General features: G+C 48.8%; 1 protein-coding gene across 3 annotated transcripts in view; it reads right to left on the bottom strand.

The window, feature by feature from the left end:
- LOC129025982 (granulocyte-macrophage colony-stimulating factor receptor subunit alpha) overlaps positions 1-18,263 on the bottom strand; it is a 40,985-nt gene extending 22,722 nt beyond the window's left edge. For 2 of the 3 annotated variants that reach the window (XM_054473137.1, XM_054473138.1), the window contains exons 1-3: positions 18,207-18,263; positions 5,534-5,635; positions 2,145-2,287 (exon numbers count right to left, since the gene is read on the bottom strand). In XM_054473137.1, the coding sequence (XP_054329112.1) occupies positions 2,145-2,287; positions 5,534-5,635; positions 18,207-18,216 (255 nt within the window). In that variant the 5' untranslated portion in view covers positions 18,217-18,263. Of the gene's footprint in view, positions 1-2,144; positions 2,288-5,533; positions 5,636-12,025; positions 12,090-18,206 lie in introns of all 3 variants that reach the window. The other variant, XM_054473139.1, reaches the window with a different exon arrangement.
- Positions 18,264-18,567: the final 304 nt, after the last annotated feature.

Raw genomic sequence — 18,567 nt, 5'->3', positions numbered from 1 at the left:
GGTCAGGAGTTTGAGACCAGCCTGACCAACATGGTGAAACCCCGTCTCTACTAAAAATACAAAATTAGCCAGGTGTGGTGGCAGATGCCTGTAATCCCAGCTACTCAGGAGACCGAGGCAGGAGAATCTCTTGAACCTGGCAGGTGGAGGTTGCAGTGAGCTGAGATCACGCCATTGCACTACAGCCTGGGCAACAGACAGAGACTCCACCCCCCAAAAAAAGGATCGGACACAGTGGCTCACACCTGTAATGCCAGCACTTTGGGAGGCTGAGGCGGGTGGATCACTTGAGGTCTGGAGTTCGAGACCAGCCCGGCCAACATGGTGAAAGCCCGTCTCTACTAAAAATACAAAATTAGCCAGGTGTGGTGGCGGGCACCTGTAATCCCAGCTACTTGGGAGGCTGAGACAGGAGAATCTCTTGAACCCGGGAGGCAGAGGTTGCAGTGAGCCGAGATTGCACCAGTGCACTCCAGCCTGGGCGACAGAGCGAGACTCCACGCCAAAAAATAAAGGTCAGACACGGTGGCTCACACCTGTAATGCCAGCACTTTGGGAGGCCAAGGGGGGCGGATCATGAGGTCAGGAGTTGAAGACCAGCCTGGCCAACATGGTGAAACCCCGTCTCTACTAAAAATACAAAAATTAGCCGGGCATGGTGGCGGGTGCCTGTAATCCCAGTTACTCGGGAGGCTGAGGCAGGAGACTCGCTTGAACCTGAGAGGTGGAGGTTGCAGTGAGCCAAGATCATACCAGTGCATTCCAGCCTGGGCAGCAAGAGCGAAACTCCATCTCAAAAAAAAAAAAAAAAAAATATGTCATCTGGGGTAACATAGCAAGACCACCCATCCACCCGTGTAACATCTATCTATAGAATTGACTACCAATCACCCAATCATCTATTATCACGTATCAGTCAATAAATCATCTATCACCTACCTATCGATCATATATTTCTCTCTTCCTCTCCTTCCTCCTTCTATTCTCTCTTTCTCTGTGTTTCTCCCTCCTTCCCTCCCCTCTCCCCGCTCTTCTGTCTCTGTCTCCTGTGTTCCGAAAACCCTGACCTTAATCCTTTGGGGGACCAGGACGGTGACACACTGACAACGTCACTGACACTTTACTTTTCTCCGTCCTGCTTCTACCACAGACCCAGGCATACATCCAACCGCATTTGCCAGGGTTTCTCTTCTCTTGGGGTAAAATATGCTCTTGCGCTAAAATACGGTAAAATAGGCTCTGCCTCAGGGAATCAGGCTCTGGTACACCTTGCGGCCATGAGCCAACAGCACTTTCCCAGTCCCTGTGAGATTATGGCTCTGACATTTCTCCAAATACCACGCTTGTGTTGTGTCTGTGGCCGTCTCGCTTTAATTTAATTTAATTTATTATTATTACTTTTTGAGACAGAGTTTTGCTCTTGTTGCCCAGGCTGGAGTGCAATGGCACCATCTCGGCTCACCGCAACCTCCGCCTCCTGAGTTCGAGTAATTCTCCTGCCTCAGCCTCCCGAGTAGCTGGGATTACAGGCACCTGCCACCACGCCCAGCTCACTGCAACCTCCACCTCCCGGGTTCAAGTGACTCTCCTGCCTCAGCCTCCCAAGTAGCTGGGATTACAGGCATACAGGACCACGCTAGGCTAATTTTTGTATTTTTAGTACAGACAGGGTTTCACCATGTTGGTCAGGCTGGTCTTGAACTCCTGACCTCAGGTGACCTACCTGCCTCGGCCTCCCAAAGTGCTGGGATGACAAACGTGAGCCACCACACCCGGCCTTAGTTTATTTTATGACACGGAGTCTTGCTCTGTCGCCCAGGCTGGAGGGCAATGGCACGAGCTCGACTCACTGCAACCTCCGCCTCCCGGGTTCGAGTGATTCTCTTGCCTCAGCCTCTCCAGTAGCTGGGATTACAGGCACCCACCAGCACACCTGGCTAATTTTTGTATTTTTAGTAGAGACGGGGTTTCACCATGTTGGTCAGGCTGGTCTCGAACTCCCGACCTCAAGTGATCCACCCGCCTCCGCCTCCCAAAGTGCCGGGATTACAGGCGTGAGCCACTGCGCCCGGCCGACCCTGTTGCTGTTAACTCAGCAAGGGCTGTGTAAAGGACAGGGGTTGAGCATGGGAAATTCATCTCACCCTGGGTTCCACGACTCTGTTCTTCTTGTCAGTTAAGAAACACCTGCTGAAGGTTGTGTTTTCTTGGCAGTCCCAGCTTAAATTCATCGTCCTGGAGTCAAACCTCACATTGAGACTAGAGGCTGGTACCACTGTTGGTGGATCTGCAAGGAACGGGCACTGGATTCAGAATTTCGTCTTTTCCTGTTTTCTTTTCCTTTTTTTTTTTTTTTTTTTGACACAGAGTCTGGCTCTGTCGCCCAGGCTGGAGTGCAATAGCGCGATCTTGGCTCACTGCAAGCTCCGCCACCTGGGTTCAAGTGATTCTTATGCCTCAGCCTCCTGAGTAGTTGGGATAACAGGCGCGCACCACCATGCCAGGCTAATTTTTGTATTTTTAGTAGAGACGGGGTTTCACCATGTTGGTCAGGCTGGTCTCGAACTCCTGACCTCAGGTGATCCACCCACCTTGGCCTCCCAAAGTGCTCGGATTACAGGCCTGAGCCACCACGCCCGGCTGGCCCTGTTTTCTCTCCTCTCACTCGGTTCTGGGAGGTGAAGTTCAGGGCTGGAGCCTGCTGACTTTCCTCTGTCACTCACGTGGTCCCAGGACATCCCACATCCTCAGGTATCTGTTCCTCCCTTGTCCATCTTCCCTCCTTTTCACAGCCCCCTTGCTGTTTCTGAAAAAGGAGATTTCTACTGCAGAAATATTCAAAAATCATCTGAAGACTGGGGGCAGTGGCTCACACCTCTAATCCCAGCAGCTTGGGAGGCTGAGGCAAAAAGCAGACTTGAGCCCAGTAGGTTGAGATCTGTCTGGGCAACATAGCAAGATCGCATCTCTTAAAAAAAACAATTAAAAAAAAATTTAAATTAGGCAGGCGTGGTGGTGCACGTCTGTAGTCCCAGCTTGCTCCTTCTCCACATGGAGATGTTTACTGCAGAAATCATCAGAAACTGGCCAGGCGATGTGGCTCTCGCCTGTAATCCCAGTAGTTTCGGAGGCTGAGGTGGGTGGATCACCTGAAGTCAGGAGTTCGAGCCTGGCCAACATGGTGAAACCCCGTCTCTACTAAAGATACAAAAAAATTAGGTGGACATGGTGGCATGTGCCTGTAATCCCAGCTACTCAGGAGGCTGAGGCAGGAGAATCGGTTGAACCTGGGAGGTGGAGGCTGCAGTGAGCCGAGATCGCACCAATGCACTCCAGCCTGGGAGACAGAGCAAGACTCCGTCTCAAAAAAAAAAAAAAAAAATCAAAAACCAGTCTTGGCAACATAGCAAGATCTCATCTCTATAAAATTAAAAAAAAAAAATTAAATTAGCTTGGTGTGGTGGTGTATTTCTGTAGTCCCAGCTACTTGGGAGGCTGGAGTGGGATGATACTTGATCCCAGAAAGTTGAGGCTGCAGTGAGCCGAGATCACACCATGGCACTCCAGCCTGGGTGACAGAGTGAGACCCTGTCTCAAAAAAAAGAGAGAGAGAGAGAGAGAACACCGCTTGAATGAGAACAGGCAAATACTCTTTATCCAGAGTGATGTGGCTCTGAACACGCTTCCCAAATTATGGAACCTTGGCAGTTTAAAATAAAGCCGAAGGAATTTGAGAAAATTGCAGAAACAGAAAGCTGTCTTTGTCTGTCTTCCCTGAAACAGGTCACAAAAACCTGGAAATATTTTCCCGAAGCAGGCCCTGACATCTTCAGTCAAGAAGGTCCCTCCCGGAAATGCAAATCAAAACCACAATGAGCTGTCATTCCACACCAGTCACAATGGCTGTTATTAAGAAGTCCAAAAACAAGAGGCTGGGTGTCGTGGCTCACAGCTGTGATCCCAGCACTTTGGGAGGCCAAGGCGGGGGATCACCTGACGCCAGGAGTTTGCGACCAGCCTGGCCAACATGACAAAACCTGTCTCTATTAAAAATACAATAATTAGCTGGGCATGGTGGCAGGCACCTGTAATCCCAGCACTTTGGGAGGCCAAGGCAGGTGGATCACCTGAGGCCAGGAGTTTGAGACCAGCGTGGCCAACATGACAAAACCCTGTCTCTACTAAAAATACAAAAAATTAGCTGGGCCTCTTGGCAGGCACCTGTAATCCCAGCTACTTGGGAGGCTGAGGCAGGAGAATCGCTTGAACCCAGGAGGCTGAGTTTGCAGTGAGCTGAGATTGAGCCATTGCACTCCAGCCTGGGCAACAAGAGGGAGACTCTGAAAAGAAAGAAAAAGAAAGAAAGAAGGAAAGAAAGAAAGAAAGAGAAAGAAAGAAACAAAGAAGGAGAAAGAAAGAGAGAGAGAGGGAAGGAGGGAGGGAGGGAAGGAAAGAAAGAAACAATGGAAGGAAGAGAGAGAGAGGGAAGGAGGGAAGGAAAGAAGGAAGGAAAGAAAGAAAGGAAGAAAGGAAGGAAGGAAGGAAAGAAGGAAGGAAAGAAACAATGGAAGGAAGAAAGAGAGAGGGAAGGAGGGAAGGAAGGAAGAAAGAGAAAGAAAGAAAGGAGGGAGGGAGGGAAGGAAGGAAGGAAAGAAGGAAGGAAAGAAAGAAACAATGAGAGGAAGAAAGAGAGAGAGGGAAGGAGGGAAGGAAGGAAGGAAAGAAAGAAAGGAAGAAGGAAGGAAGGAAAGAAGGAAGAAAGAGAGAGAGGGAAGGAGGGAAGGAAGGAAGAAAGAGAAAGAAAGAAAGGAGGGAGGGAGGGAAGGAAGGAAGGAAGGAAAGAAGGAAGGAAAGAAAGAAACAATGAGAGGAAGAAAGAGAGAGAGGGAAGGAGGGAAGGAAGGAAGGAAAGAAAGAAAGGAAGGAAGGAAAGAAAGAAAGGAAGAAGGAAGGAAAGAAAGAAAGGAAGAAAGAAGGAAGGAAGGAAAGAAGGAAGGAAAGAAAGAAACAATGGGAGGAAGAAAGAGAGAGAGGGAAGGAGGGAAGGAAGGAAGAAAGAGAAAGAAAGGAAGAAGAAATGAATCAGGAGGGAGAGAAGGATGGAAGGAAGGAGAGAAGGAAGGATGGAAAGAGGGAAGGCAGGAGGAAGAGAAGGAAGCAAGGGAGGGAAGAAGGGAGGAAGGAAAAAGGAAGGAAGCAAAAGAAGGAAGGAAGGAAGAAACACTTTGGCTCCATGCAGACATGGGTCCTCATCCTGGCCCCATCACTACCTGGATGGTCGTTGGGTTAAACCGTGGAGGTATCTGAGCCTCCGTTTTCTCATCTCTAGAATGGGTGGATGGGAATTAATGGTAGAAAGGGAGGTGAGAACAAGAGGAGCTCTGAGCTTCTGGTGGGTTGGCTGGTGCTTATTGGGTCCCTCATAAACATTAGAGATGAAATGCAGATGGACCCAGGTATCCAAATAGGTCTCCAGATGCAGGACGTCTAAACAGGGGCCGCAGAGAAGGTTCAGCCAGGTTTCCATACTTACCCGATTTCTCTGGGATCAGGAGGAATGCTGGGTGTGGCAACTCACAGAGCAGAAGGCTTGTCACCAGGAGAAGCATGGTGCTGGTCAGAGGGAAGGGAAGAGCTGCACGAGAGAAAATGTCACACAGTGAGAAGGGTGCCTCTCCCAGGACATTCCTGGCAGGGGACCCCAGGGAGGTGATTTGGGGAAACAAACCCAGGATGGTGGTCAGCTGCGGACCTGGTCGAATGAGGGGTCATGGCCAGCTGGGGAAGGTCTGCAGGGCCATTATTGTGTCTCCCACATGGGGATTAGGACGTGGACATCTTTGGCATCTCAAGATGGTCAATCTAGAGTCAAGCTTCCGTGGTTCATGGGTCACGGCTCAGCTGACCTTCACGAGGGAACCCATAGCTGACACTAAAGGTGGGTTCTCACACATTTCGAGGAAATTGCAGTCACTTTTATTCATTTCTCATAGCTTTACTTTCTGTTAATAATTAGTGGATTTGGGGAAATAAAATAAGAAAGGATGGCTCAGGTTTTCATTTTCATAACTGGTTTTTTTGTTTTGTTTTGCTCTTTTGTAGTTTTTTGTTTTTTGTTTTTTTTTTTTTTGAGACGAAGTCATGCTCTGTCGCCCAGGCTGGAGTGCAGTGGGGTGATCTCGGCTCACTGCAACCTCCACCTCCCAGGTTCACACCATTCTCCTGCCTCAGCTTCCCAAGTAGCTGGGACTACAGGCACCCGCCACCACACCCAGCTGATTTTTTTTTTTTTGTATTTTTAGTAGAGACGGGGTTTCACCGTGTTAGCCAGGATGGTCTCGATCTCCTGACCTCGTGATCCACCTGCCTCGCCCGCCCAAAGTGCTGGGATTACAGGTGTGAGCCACTGCGCCCAGCCCTGCTCTTTTATACTTTTTAAAAAATCTTGACTTTTGCAACAGCTATAAAAGGCAAGTGAAAAAAAAAAAAAAAGAAGAGGAAGAAAGAAAGGGTGAGTACATAAAACGACATGAATGAATTTTAAATACTTATGACTAAGGGGAAAGAAGCCACTTTGAGATGGCTGCAGACTGAGTCATCCTAACACTTGGACAGTGTGAAGAAGACAAAATCATGGAAATAGTAAAAAGATCCGGAGTTGGTAGGCGCTGGGCAGAGGGAGGGATGAATACATGGACCTCAGAGGATTTTTAGGGCGGTGAAACTACTCTTACTTGATACTTCTTTATGCAAAAAAGGAAGAAGAAGAAGGAGGAGGAGGAGGAAGAGAAGGAGCAAGAGGAGAAGGAGGGGAAGGAGGAGAAAAGAAGCTACTCTATGATTCTACAAATGGTGGATCCATGTCAATATACTTTTATCCAAGCCCATAAGGAAGAAGAAGAAAAAGGAGGAGGAGAAGGAGGAAGAAGAAGAAAGAAGAAGGGGAAGGAGAAGAAGAAGAAAGAAGAAGGGGAAGGAGAAGAAGAAGAAAGAAGAGAAAAAGAAGGAGGAGGAGGAAGGGGGGTGGAGAAGGAGGAGGAAGAGGAGAAGGAGGAGGAGCTACAAACTCAACCAATTGTCAACCAGAAAATGTTTAAATTCATTTATAGCCCGGAAGCCCCCACTTTGAGTTGTCCCACCTTTATGAACCAAACTAATGTATTTCATTTTTTCTTTTTTGAGACGGAGTCTCGCTCCGTCGCCCAGGCTGGAGTGCAGTGGTGCAATCTCGGCTCACTGCAACCTCAGCCTCCCGGGTTCAAGCGATTCTCCTGCTCCAGCCTCCCGAGTAGCTGGGATTACAGGCGCCCGCCATTATGCCAGGCTAATTTTGCATTTTTAGTAGAGACGCTGTTTTGCCATATTGGCCAGGCTGGGCTCAAACTCCTGACCTCAGATGATCTGCCTGCCTCAGCTTCTCAAAGTGCTGGGATTACAGGTGTGAGCCACTGCACCCGGCCTTTGTAGCATCTTTAGTTCAAGCTTCTGCACCTGGTGGGAACCATCTGTCCACTCTGAGGTTCCTGCTCCAAACCTCCTCTCTGAAAGATTGCGTCTCTCGGCTGGGCGCAGTGGCTCATGCCTGTAATCCCAGCACTTTGGGAGGCCAAGGCAGGTGGATCGCCTGAGGTCAGGAGTTCGGGACCAGCCTGGCTAATATGGTGAAAACTCGTCTCTACTAAAAACACAAAAATTAGCCAGGTGTGGTGGTGGGTGCCTGTAGTCCCAGCTACTCGGGAGGCTGAGGCAGGAGAATGGCTTGAACCCGGGAGGTGGAGGCTGCAGTGAGCCGAGATCGCACCACTGCCCTCCAGCCTGGGTGACAGAGCAAGATTGCAACTCAAAAAAAAAAAAAAAAAAAGATTGTGTCTCTGAGACCGTTCCTCTGCAAGAGGAACCTCGCTTGCTAAGGGGAAGTAAAAGCATGTAGGCCACACCTGTTTCTTCTTCTCCTGCCCCCGCCCCCCCCTACTCATCTGTAGCCCACATGACATAGGGATGTGGCTGCTTTCCCCACTGGACTGCAGCACCCCGCTTCTTGGAGCCTGCTTCTGGGTCTTGCAGGTGTCTCTGGGCACTGGACAGACTCTCCTGTGGCACCGTAGAGATGCACGTTCTGTCTGGGTGGGCCTGACCTTGAGATTCAGATACAACTCCCCCGGTGGTGGTAACAGGTATAGAAGTCCTGTTCCATGAGACTGGCCCCCTCTGCTGAGTCACTAAATGTTGAGATTCAGATACAACTCCCTGGGTGGTGGTAACAGGTGCAGAACTCTTGTTCCGCGAGACTGGCCCCTCTGCTGAGTCACTAAATGTTTGGAATATTTGTGTACTTCTCTTGCACTACTTATTATTATTATTATTAATTATTATGATTATTTTGGAGATGGTCTTGCTCTGTCGCCCAGGCTGGAGTGCAACGGCACGATCTCGGCTCACTGCAACCTCCGCCTCCCGGGTTTAAGCCATCCTCCTGCCTCAGCCTCCCGAGTAGCTGGGATTACAGGCGCCTGCCACCACGCCCTGCTAATTTTTGTATTTTTAGTAGAGACAGGGTTTCACCATGTTGGCCAGGCTGGTATCGAACTGCGGATCTCAAGTGATCCTCCTGCCTTGGCCTCCCAAACTGATGGGATGACAGGTGTGAGCCACTGCGCGTCCAGCCCTCTTGGTTGACTTATTTATTTAATTTTTGGAGACGAAGTCTCACTCTGTCAACCAGGCTGGAGTACAGTGGCACCATCTCGGCTCACTGCAACCTCTACCTCCCAGGTTCAAGCGATTCTACTGCCTCAGCCTCCAAGTAGCTGGGACTACAGGCACGCACCACCACGCCTGGCTAATTTTTGTATTTTTAGCAGAGATGGGGTTTCACCATGTTGGCCAGGCTGGTCTTGAACTCCTGACCTCAGGTGATCTGCCCACCTCGACCTCCCAAAGTGCTGGGATTACAGGCATGAGCCACTGTGCCCGGCCTCTGGAGTATCTAGTCTTTCACTATTTTACTTTTGTAATAAACTTGCATTGGCTTTACACTGCCGACTCACCCTGAATTTTTTTTTTTTCTTTTTTTGAGATGGACTCGCTCTGTCACCCAGGCTGGAGTGCAGTGGTGGGGTCTCAGCTCAATGCAAGCTCTGCCTCCCGGGTTCACGCCATTCTCCTGCCTCAGCCTCCTGAGTAGCTGGGACTACAGGCGTCTGCCACCGCGCCTGGCTAATTTTTGTATTTTTGGTAGATAAGGGGTTTTACCACGTTGGCCAGGCTGGTCTCGAACTCCTGACCTCGTGATCCACCCGCCTCTGCCTCTCCCAAAGTGCTGGGATTACAGGTGTGAGCCACCGCGCCCGGCCGCCCTGAATTCTTTGTTGTGTGAGATCCAAGAACCCTCTCTCTTGGGGGCTGGATCCGAACCCCTTTCCTGTAACACAAGTACCTTTGGTTGGTGCTTTAAGGGAACCATAAGATGGGGCAAGAAGGGGTTATAACGAGAGACTTCTAAGCTTTCTGTCATTTCTTCACCTCCTTTCCCTGTCTTTTCAGCTACTGCATAAGCTTTTATTTATTTATTATTATTTTTTTTTTAAGACGGAGCCTCGCTCTGTCGCCCAGGCTGCAGTGCAGTGGCGCAATCTCAGCTGACTGCAACCTCCACCTCCCGGGTTCAAGCGATTCTCCTACCTCAGCCTCTTGAGTAGCTGAGATTACAGGCATGCGCCACCACGCCCAGCTAACTTTTGTATTTTTAGTAGAGATGGAGTTTCACCATGTTGGCCAGGATGGTCTCAATCTCCTGACCTCATGGTCCACCTGCCTCGGCCTCCCAAAGGGCTGGGATTGCAGGCGTGACCCACCACACCTGTCTGCTATTGTGTAACCTTTCTAGGAGGCCAGGATATGCCTCCCCAGATAAGACTGTGGGAAATCAGTATATGCCACTCCAAAATACATTTCACCCCAAAATATATTTACTTGACATATTTTGAAATGGTCCTGCAAAACTGTCTCTTGGCTGGGCACAGAGGCTCACGCCTGTAATCCCAGCACTTGGAGAGGCTCAGGTGGGCGGATCATGAGGTCAGGAGTTCAAGACCAGCCTGGACAATACAGTGGCATGCACCTATACTCCCAGCTACTCGGGAGGCTGAGGCAGGAGAATCACTGGAACCCGGGAGGTGGAGGTTGCCATGAGCCGAAATCACGCCACTGCACTCCAGCCAGGGCGACTGAGTGAGACTCGGTCTCCAAAAATTAAAAATAAACAAACAAACATAAAACCAAGCTGCTGGCTGGGTGAGGCGGCTCACGGCTGTAATCCCAGTATTTCTGGAAGCTGAGGCAGGCACATCATGTGAGGTCAGTAGTTCGAGACCAGCCTGGCCAACATGGTGAAACCCTGTGTCTACTGAAAAACAAAAACAAACAAACAAACAAACAAACAAAATTTAGCCAGGCGTGTTGGCGTACCTCTGTAATGCCAGCTACTTGGGAGGCTGAGGCAGGAGAATTGCTTCAACTCCGGAGGCAGAGGTTGCAGTGAGCTGAGATCGCTCCACTGCACTCCAGTCTGGGCGACAGAGTGAGACTCTGTCTCAAAAAATAAAACAAATAAAATAAAATAGCCGGACACGGTGGCTCACGCCTGTAATCCCAGCACTTTGGGAGGCTGAGGTGAGCAGATCACGTGAGGTCACGAGTTTGAGACCAGCCTGGCCAACATGGTGAAACCCCGTCGCTACTAAAAATACAAAAATTGGCCGGGCGTGGTGGTTTACGCCTGTAATCCCAGCACTTTGGGAGGCTGAGGTGGGTGGATCACAAGGTCAGGAGATCGAGACCACCCTGGCTAACACCATGAAACCTCGTCTCTACTAAAAATACAAAAAATTAGCTGGGCGTGGTGGTGGGCGCCTGTAGTCCCAGCTACTCAGGAGGCTGAGGCAGGAGAATGGTGTGAACCCGGGAGGTGGAGGTTGCAGTGAGCAGAGATCACGCCAATGCACTCCAGCCTGGGCGACAGAGCAAGACTCCGTCTCAAAAAAAAAAAAAAAAAAAAAAAATTAGCCGGGCGTGGTGGTGGGCTCCTGTAGTCCCAGCTACTCGGGAGGCTGAGGCGGGAGAATCGCTTGAATCCGGGAGACAGAGGTTGCAGTGAGCTGAGATTGCGCCACTGCACTCCAGCCTAACAGACTGAGCGAGGCTTCATCTCAAAATAAATAAATAAATAAATAAATAAATAAATAAAATAAAGTAAAATAAGTAAACAAACAAAAACATATAAAACCAAGCTGCCGCTCAGCCAGCTTGGATACGTGTTCTCAGGATCTCTTTAGACTATTTTCTCTGGGCCTTCTTGCTCACTCGTATTTGGCTCAGAATAAACCTCTTTAAATATTTTGCAGTGTTTGGCTGTTTTTTGTTGTTTTTTGTTGTTTTTTTTTTTTTTTTTTGAGACAGACTGTCACTCTGTCACCCGGGCTGGGGTGCGATGGTGTGATCTTGGCTCACTGCAACCTCCACCTCCTGGGTTCAAGCGATTCTCCTGCCTTGGCCTCCTGAGTAGCTGGGACTAGAGGCACCCGCCACTACACCCAGTTAATTTTTGTATTTTTAGCAGAGATGTGGTTTTACCATGTTGGCCAGGCTGGTCTCGAACTCTTGACCTCATGATCCCCCACCTCAGCCTCCCAAAGTGCTGGGATTACAGGCTTGAGCCACCGCGCCTGGCCGGCTCTTTTTTTTTTTTTTTTTTTTTGACAGGTTCATGCGTATCTTCTGCCTGGAGACTCTTCAGGAGGATGTGCCTTGTCACGCTGCTTCAGGAGGATGTGCAGCGTCTCAGAGGGAACGTGACATGTTAAATTTGTCATAGGTCAGACAGTTCCTCATTCAGATTCTTCTGCCCTGAGTTCTCACTTCTATCCTGGTTCATCATTACGGAGCAAAACATTTCAGTTCTTTACACTTCACTTAAAAAAAAGAAAATCCCCAACCCCATTACCGACAGGCCAAAGGAAGCACGTACAGGGTTCTACGCAAACATCGCCGCTTCTCGGATCTGCTGTCTCCACGGATTTTCCTGCTGTAAACTGTGAAAGGTAAATAAGTCTCAGGACCCCAAAATCACGAAAGGTCGTAGTGGAAACTGTCTTAGGCAAATCTGCCTCCCATTTTATTTGTACATGAGGTACTACAAAGATTTTTAAAATTACATACTGGGGCCGGGCGCCGTGGCTGATGCCTATAATCCCAGCACTTTGGGAGGCCGAGGCTGGTGGATCACCTGAGGCCAGGAGTTTGAGACCAGCCTGACCAACGTGGAGAAACCCTTTCTCTGCTAAAAATACAAAAATTAGCTGGGCATGGTAGTGCATGCCTGTAATCCCAGCTACTCAGGAGGCTGAGGCAGTAGAATTGCTTGAACCTGGGAGGCGGAGGTTGCAGTGAGCTGAGATCGTGCCATTGCACTGCAGCCTGGGTGACAGAGAGAAACTCTATCACAAAAAACAAAACAAAACAAAACAAAAAAAGAACTACATATATCCCTCACAATTTGGCCACAAGGAAATCCTTGGAGACAAAGGACAAACAAATTTCAAAGTCTGATTGTTTCCTCTCCCCTACCTTTTTTTTTTTTTTTTTTTTTCTTAACAGAGTTTCGCTCTGTTGCCCAGGCTGGAGTGCAGTGGCGTGATCTCAGCTCACTGCAACCTCCACCTGCGAGATTTAAGTGATTCTCCTGCCTCAGCTTCCTGAGTAGCTGGGATTACAGGCACCCGCCACCACACCATACCTGGCTAATTTTTGTATTTTCAGTAGAGACAGGGTTTCACCATGTTGGCCAGGCTTGTCTCGAACTCCTGACCTCAGGTTATCCACCCGACTTGGACTCCCGAAGAGCTGGAATTACAGGGGTGAGCCACTGCGCCTGGCTCCTCTGCCCTACTGTTCATGTAAAAATGCAGATTTAGGGCCGGGCGCGGCGGCTCATGCCTGTCATCCCAGCACTTCGGGAGGCCGAGGCAGGTGGATCACTTGAGGTCAGAAGTTCAAGAACAGCCTGGCCAAGATGATGAAACCCCATCTCTACTAAAAATAGAAAAATTAGCTGGGCGTGGTGGTGAGCACCTGTCATCCCAGTCACTCGGGAGCCTGAGGCAGGAGAATCGTTTGAACCCGGGAGGCAGAGGTTGCAGTGAGAGTCAGCTGAGATTGCACCATTGCACTCCAGCCTGGGTGACAGAGCAAGACTGGATCTCAAAAAAAGAAAAAAAAAGGCCGGGTGCAGTGGCTCAAGCCCGTCATCCCAGCACGTTGGGAGGCCGAGGCAGGTGGATCATTTGAGGCCAGGAGTTCGAGACCAGCCTGGCTAACGTGGTGAAACCCCATCTCTACTAAAAATACAAAAATTAGCTTGGCGTGGTGGTGGGTGCCTGTAATCCCAGCTACTCGGGAGGCTGAGGCAGGAGAATCGCTTGAACCTGGGAGGCGGAGGTTGCAGTGAGAGTGAGCTGAGATCGCACCATTGCACTGCAGCCTGGGTGACAGAGCAAGACTGGATCCCCAGCACCCCCCCAAAAAATGTATGAAAGCAAATTGTGCCCTGTGCTTCCAGAGCACCTGTCATCGCGATTTCCTGAGGCTCTGTCATGGGCAGGCGTCCTTAAGCTCGGCAAAATGAACTTTCTAAATGGACTGAGACCTGTCTCAGATACGTCTTTTTTGGTTTACAGGACGTTTTCCACTCATGGAAAATTATGCAACATCTTTGCGTTTTGTCTGTACCGCTTATACTTTTTTCTCTTCTTCTTTTTTGTTTACAGAATGAGTTTTCTTTCCCCTTTCTGGAAATTTTCGACTGATCCTAAAATAGAGGCCGCCAAGCTTCCTTCTCAGATTCAAAGCAAGAATGATGGAGAGTGAGGGAAATCATGATATTTTACCCCAACACAGGGCTCCGTGGTATAACGAGGATTTTTAATGAAAAACCCTTTCATGCCAGGTGCGGTGACTCACGCCTGTCATCCCAGCACTTTGGGAGGCCGAGGCGGGTGGATCACGAGGTCAGGAGATCCAGACCATCCTGGATAACACAGTGAAACTCTATCTCTACTAAACAAAAAAATACAAAAAAAAAAAAAAATAGCTGGGCGTGGTGGCAGGCGCCTGTAGTCCCAGCTACTCGGGAGACTGAGGCAGGAGAATCACTTGAACCTGGGAAGCGGAGGTTGCAGTGAGCCGAGATGGTGCCACTGCACTCCAGCCTGGAGAAAGAGCAAGACTCTGTCTCAAAAAAACAAACCAACAAACAAACAAACAAAAAAACCCTTTGATGTCAACAAGCTCTGGAAAAGGTTTCCTTCTACCTCCGTAACAATAGGACGGAGCTTCCAAGGAGAACAATTGTTCTTGTTTTATTTTTCCCCTGTCATCTCATTATCTGTTGTAGAAAAAAAAGACCAAGATCTTCTTTTTTTTTTTTTTGAGACAGAGTCTCGCTGTGTCGCCCAGGCTGGAGTGCAGTGGCGCGATCTCGGCTCACTGCAACCTCCACCTCCCGGGTTCAAGCGATTCTCCCGCCCAAAGTGGTGAGAATGGAGATGAGAGCCGAGGCGCCCCGCCTACCAGGTTCTTACCTCACCTGAACAGACCGTTTTACAAGTAAAAAGCATGTCTCCAAGAATCGAGTATATTAAGTTCTCCAAAGAGAACTATTTACATGTTAATCTCTGTTCCGATTCAATTAGTGTAGATGAAAAGAGTCGGACTCTGTAAAATATATATATATGTGTGTGTGTGTATATATATGTATATATGTGTGTGTGTATATATGTATATAAGTATATATGTGTGTGTGTATATATATATGTATCTGTGTATATATGTATATATGTGTGTGTATATATGTGTGTGTATATATGTGTGTGTGTATATATGTGTGTGTATATATATGTGTGTGTGTATATATATGTGTGTGTGTATATATATGTGTGTGTGTATATATATATATATATTTTTTTTTTTTTGAGACGGAATCTTGCTCTGTCGCCCAGGCTGGAGTGCAATGGTGTGATCTGGGCTCACTGCAACCTCTGCCTCCCAGGTTCAAGCAATTCTCCTGCCTCAGCCTCCCGAGTAGCTGGGATTACAGGCACCTGCCACCACGCCTGGCTAATTTTGTATTTTTAGTAGAGACGGGGTTTCTTTATATTGGTCAGGCTGGTCTCGAACTTCTGACCTCAGGTGATCCACCTGCCTCAGCCTCCCAAAGTGCTGGGATGACAGGCGTGAGCCACCACGCCAGGCTGACAAATGTTTTCTATTCAGATCTTAGTTAATCTCTTAAGGATTGGGAGGTCCTGGAAGAAAAAGATCCAGCTATGTCCAGCTATGTTAATACAGATTCTTTTTTTTTTTTTGAGACACAGATTCGCTCTGACAAGATGGCATGATCTCAGCTCACTGCAACTTCTGCTTCCTGGGTTCAAGTGACTCTCCTGCCTCAGCCTCCCAAGTAGCTGGGATTACAGGCGCGTGCCACCACGCCCGGCTAATTTTTTGTATTTTTTTTTTGTTTGTTTTTACTAGAGACGGGTTTTCGCCATGTTGGCCAGGCTGGTCTCGAACTCCTGACCTCAAGTAGTCCGCTAGCCTTGGTCTGCTGGGATTACAGGCGTGAGCCACCACCCCCAGCAGAAATTCTTTACAGATGCAAATTTTCCCCAACAAAGGACAGCTTTTGGGGGTCATTTCAAAATATGGCAAAGAAGGCTGGGCATGGTGGCTCACGCCTGTAATCCCAGCATTTTTGGGAGGTCGAAGCAGGTGAATCACCTGAGGTCAGGAGTGCGAGACCAGCCTGGCCATCACGGTGAAACCCCATCTCTACTAAAAAAATATATATATATATATATATATATATATATATATATATACAATTAGCTGGACACGATGGCTCATGCATATTATCTCAGCTATTTGGAAGGCTGAGAAGGCAGGAGAATTGCTTGAACCCGGAAGATGGAGGTTGCAGGGAGCCAAGATTGCACCAGTGCACTCCAGCCTTGGAAACAGAATGAGACCGTCTCAAAAGAAAACGAAAAAATACGGCTAAGAAATATGTTTTGGGGCAAAATATGTTGTTTTTTTCTCTTTGTCTTGTAATGTTTGCCAGAGTCAGCTTGGAAAGTAAATCACAACATACAGGGTTAAATAAATCCCATTTGATGAGAATTTATGGTTTGTAGGGCTTGCCTCCCCAGACCTCTTAGATAGGAATTTGGGCAAGATAAGAAAATGTCAGAGGCCAGGTGTGGTGGCTCGTGCCTATAATCCTAGCACTTTGGGAGGCTGAGGCGTGTGGATCATTTGAGGTCAGGAGTTCGAGACCAGCCTGGCCAACATGGTGAAACGTTGTCTCTACTAAAAACACAAAAATTACTCAGGCAGTGGTGGTACACGCCTGTAATCCCAGCTACTCGGGAGGCTGAGGCAGGAGAATTGCTTGACCTTGGGAGGCGGAGGCTGTGGTGAGCTGAGATTGCAACACTGCACTCCCGTCTGGGAGACAGAGTGAGACTCCATCTAAAATAAAAAAAAAGAAAGAAAAAGAAAAAGAAGAAGCAGCTGGGCGCAGTGGCTCATGCGTATAATCCCAGCACTTTGGGAGGCCGAGGCAGGCAGATCACGAGGTCAGGAGTTCGAGACCAGCCTGGCCAACATGGTGAAAGCCCCGTCTCTACTAAAAATACAAAGAAAATTAGCCGGGTATGGTGGCAGGTGCCTGTAGTCCCAGCTACTCAGGAGGCTGAGGCAGGAGAATCGCTTGAACCCGGGAGGTGGATGTTGCAGTGAGCTGAGATTGCACCACTGCACTCCAGCCTGGGCGACAGAATCAGATGCCCCCCCCCCCAAAAAAATATATATATATAATATTGATTATTGCAAAAGATAGTCATGACAAAGATGAATCCTTTATCAGACACCCTTGTAGTGGAGCATCTCTCCCCGTGATTTTTTCTTTTAGTTATCTTTTTTTGGGGACAGAGTTTTGCTCTTGTTGCCCAAGCTGGAGTGCAGTGCTGCGATCTGGGCTCACTGCACCTCCACCTCGTGGGTTCAAGCGATTCTCCTGCCTCAGCCTCCCAAGTAGCTGGGATTATAGGCACACACTGCCACGCCTAGCTAATTTTTTGTATTTTTAATAAAGGTGTGGTTTTGCCATGTTGGCCAAGCTGATCTCGAACTCCTGAGCTCAGGTGATCCGTCCGCCTCAGCCTCCAAAAGTGTTGGGATTACAGGCATGAGCCAACGTGCCCGGCCCCCCTTTGCTATCTTAATAAGCTTGCTTTCAGTTTGCAATGTGAACTTGCCTCCAATTCTTTCTTGCACAAGATCCCAGAACGCTTTCTTGGAGTCTGGATCAGGACCCCTTTCTAGTAACCAGTAACACCATCACACTCCCTCCCCATTTCAGCTATGCGTTCATCTCTTTCCATCTCTCTTTTTTTTTTTTGAGACATCAACGTCTGCCTCCCAGGTTCAAGCGATTCTCCTGCCTCAGCCTCCTGAGTAGCTGGGATTACAGGTGCCCACCACCATGCCCAGCTAATTTTGTATTTTTAGTAGAGACGGGGTTTCTCCATGTTGGCCAGGCTGGTCTCGAACTCCTGACCTCAGGTGATCCACCCGCCTCAGGCTCCCAAAGTGCTGGGATGACAGGCGTGAGCCACCACGCCCGTCCGCGTTCATCTCTCGAAACGGCTTCCGGATGCCACAGATAGCTATCAATTCACGTAATAATTCCATGCTAGATACTATACCCCAATGTCCTGTAGCTTAGCAATGTACAGCCAATCATTAATCAATTGTTTTTTTCTGTAAACCAACGAGAATTCCCAGCAAACAGCTTCACAGAAGCCCCCTCCCTGTCCTCCAACAACACCTCCCTCTTTTTATTTTATTTAATTTTTTTTTTTTATTTTGCCTTTAAAAACCTGCGTATAACAAAGGCAGAAGACAACTCATATCCAACGTTCCTTGGGTCTCAGTCTTCCGGGCCGCTGTCCCCACTTTGGCTTGAGTCAACGTTTGAAATCTTACGTTACGGTTCAGTCTCTTTCTTTCCGATCGACAGACACAGCAGAAACATGTACCCGGGTGACTCGACATGCTCGAAGACCACAGAACGAAAGAACTTAGCTTACCCCACGGCATCCGCTTCCTCTCCTTTCACTTGCTTTTCTTCTCTCGGAGACTCCCGCTTCTGAGTAGCTCCCTTCAGAGCTCCTCTGTCTCATCAGGCCCTCCCTGCTCCTCCCTCCCCTGCTTCCTCATTTCTTAGGATTGGGAAACCTGTAATTGCTCCGTGAGTTCATTGGCTCCTGACCTCGTCTCCAAAGAGTGGCCTGTGGAACAGCTCAAGTGTGAGTCCCACACACGTCTACACACACACTCCTGCACACACATGCGTGTCTGCACACACATCTGCACACACAGACCTGCACACACACATCCCCACACACCTGCACACAGGGCACATGGGCGTACACACACATCTGCACACAG

This window comes from Pongo pygmaeus, chromosome X (genome assembly GCF_028885625.2).
Source record: "Pongo pygmaeus isolate AG05252 chromosome X, NHGRI_mPonPyg2-v2.0_pri, whole genome shotgun sequence".
NCBI classification, from domain to species: Eukaryota; Metazoa; Chordata; class Mammalia; order Primates; family Hominidae; genus Pongo; species Pongo pygmaeus.
Note: the sequence above shows the minus strand (reverse complement) of the source record. Positions and strands in the feature narration are given on the sequence as shown.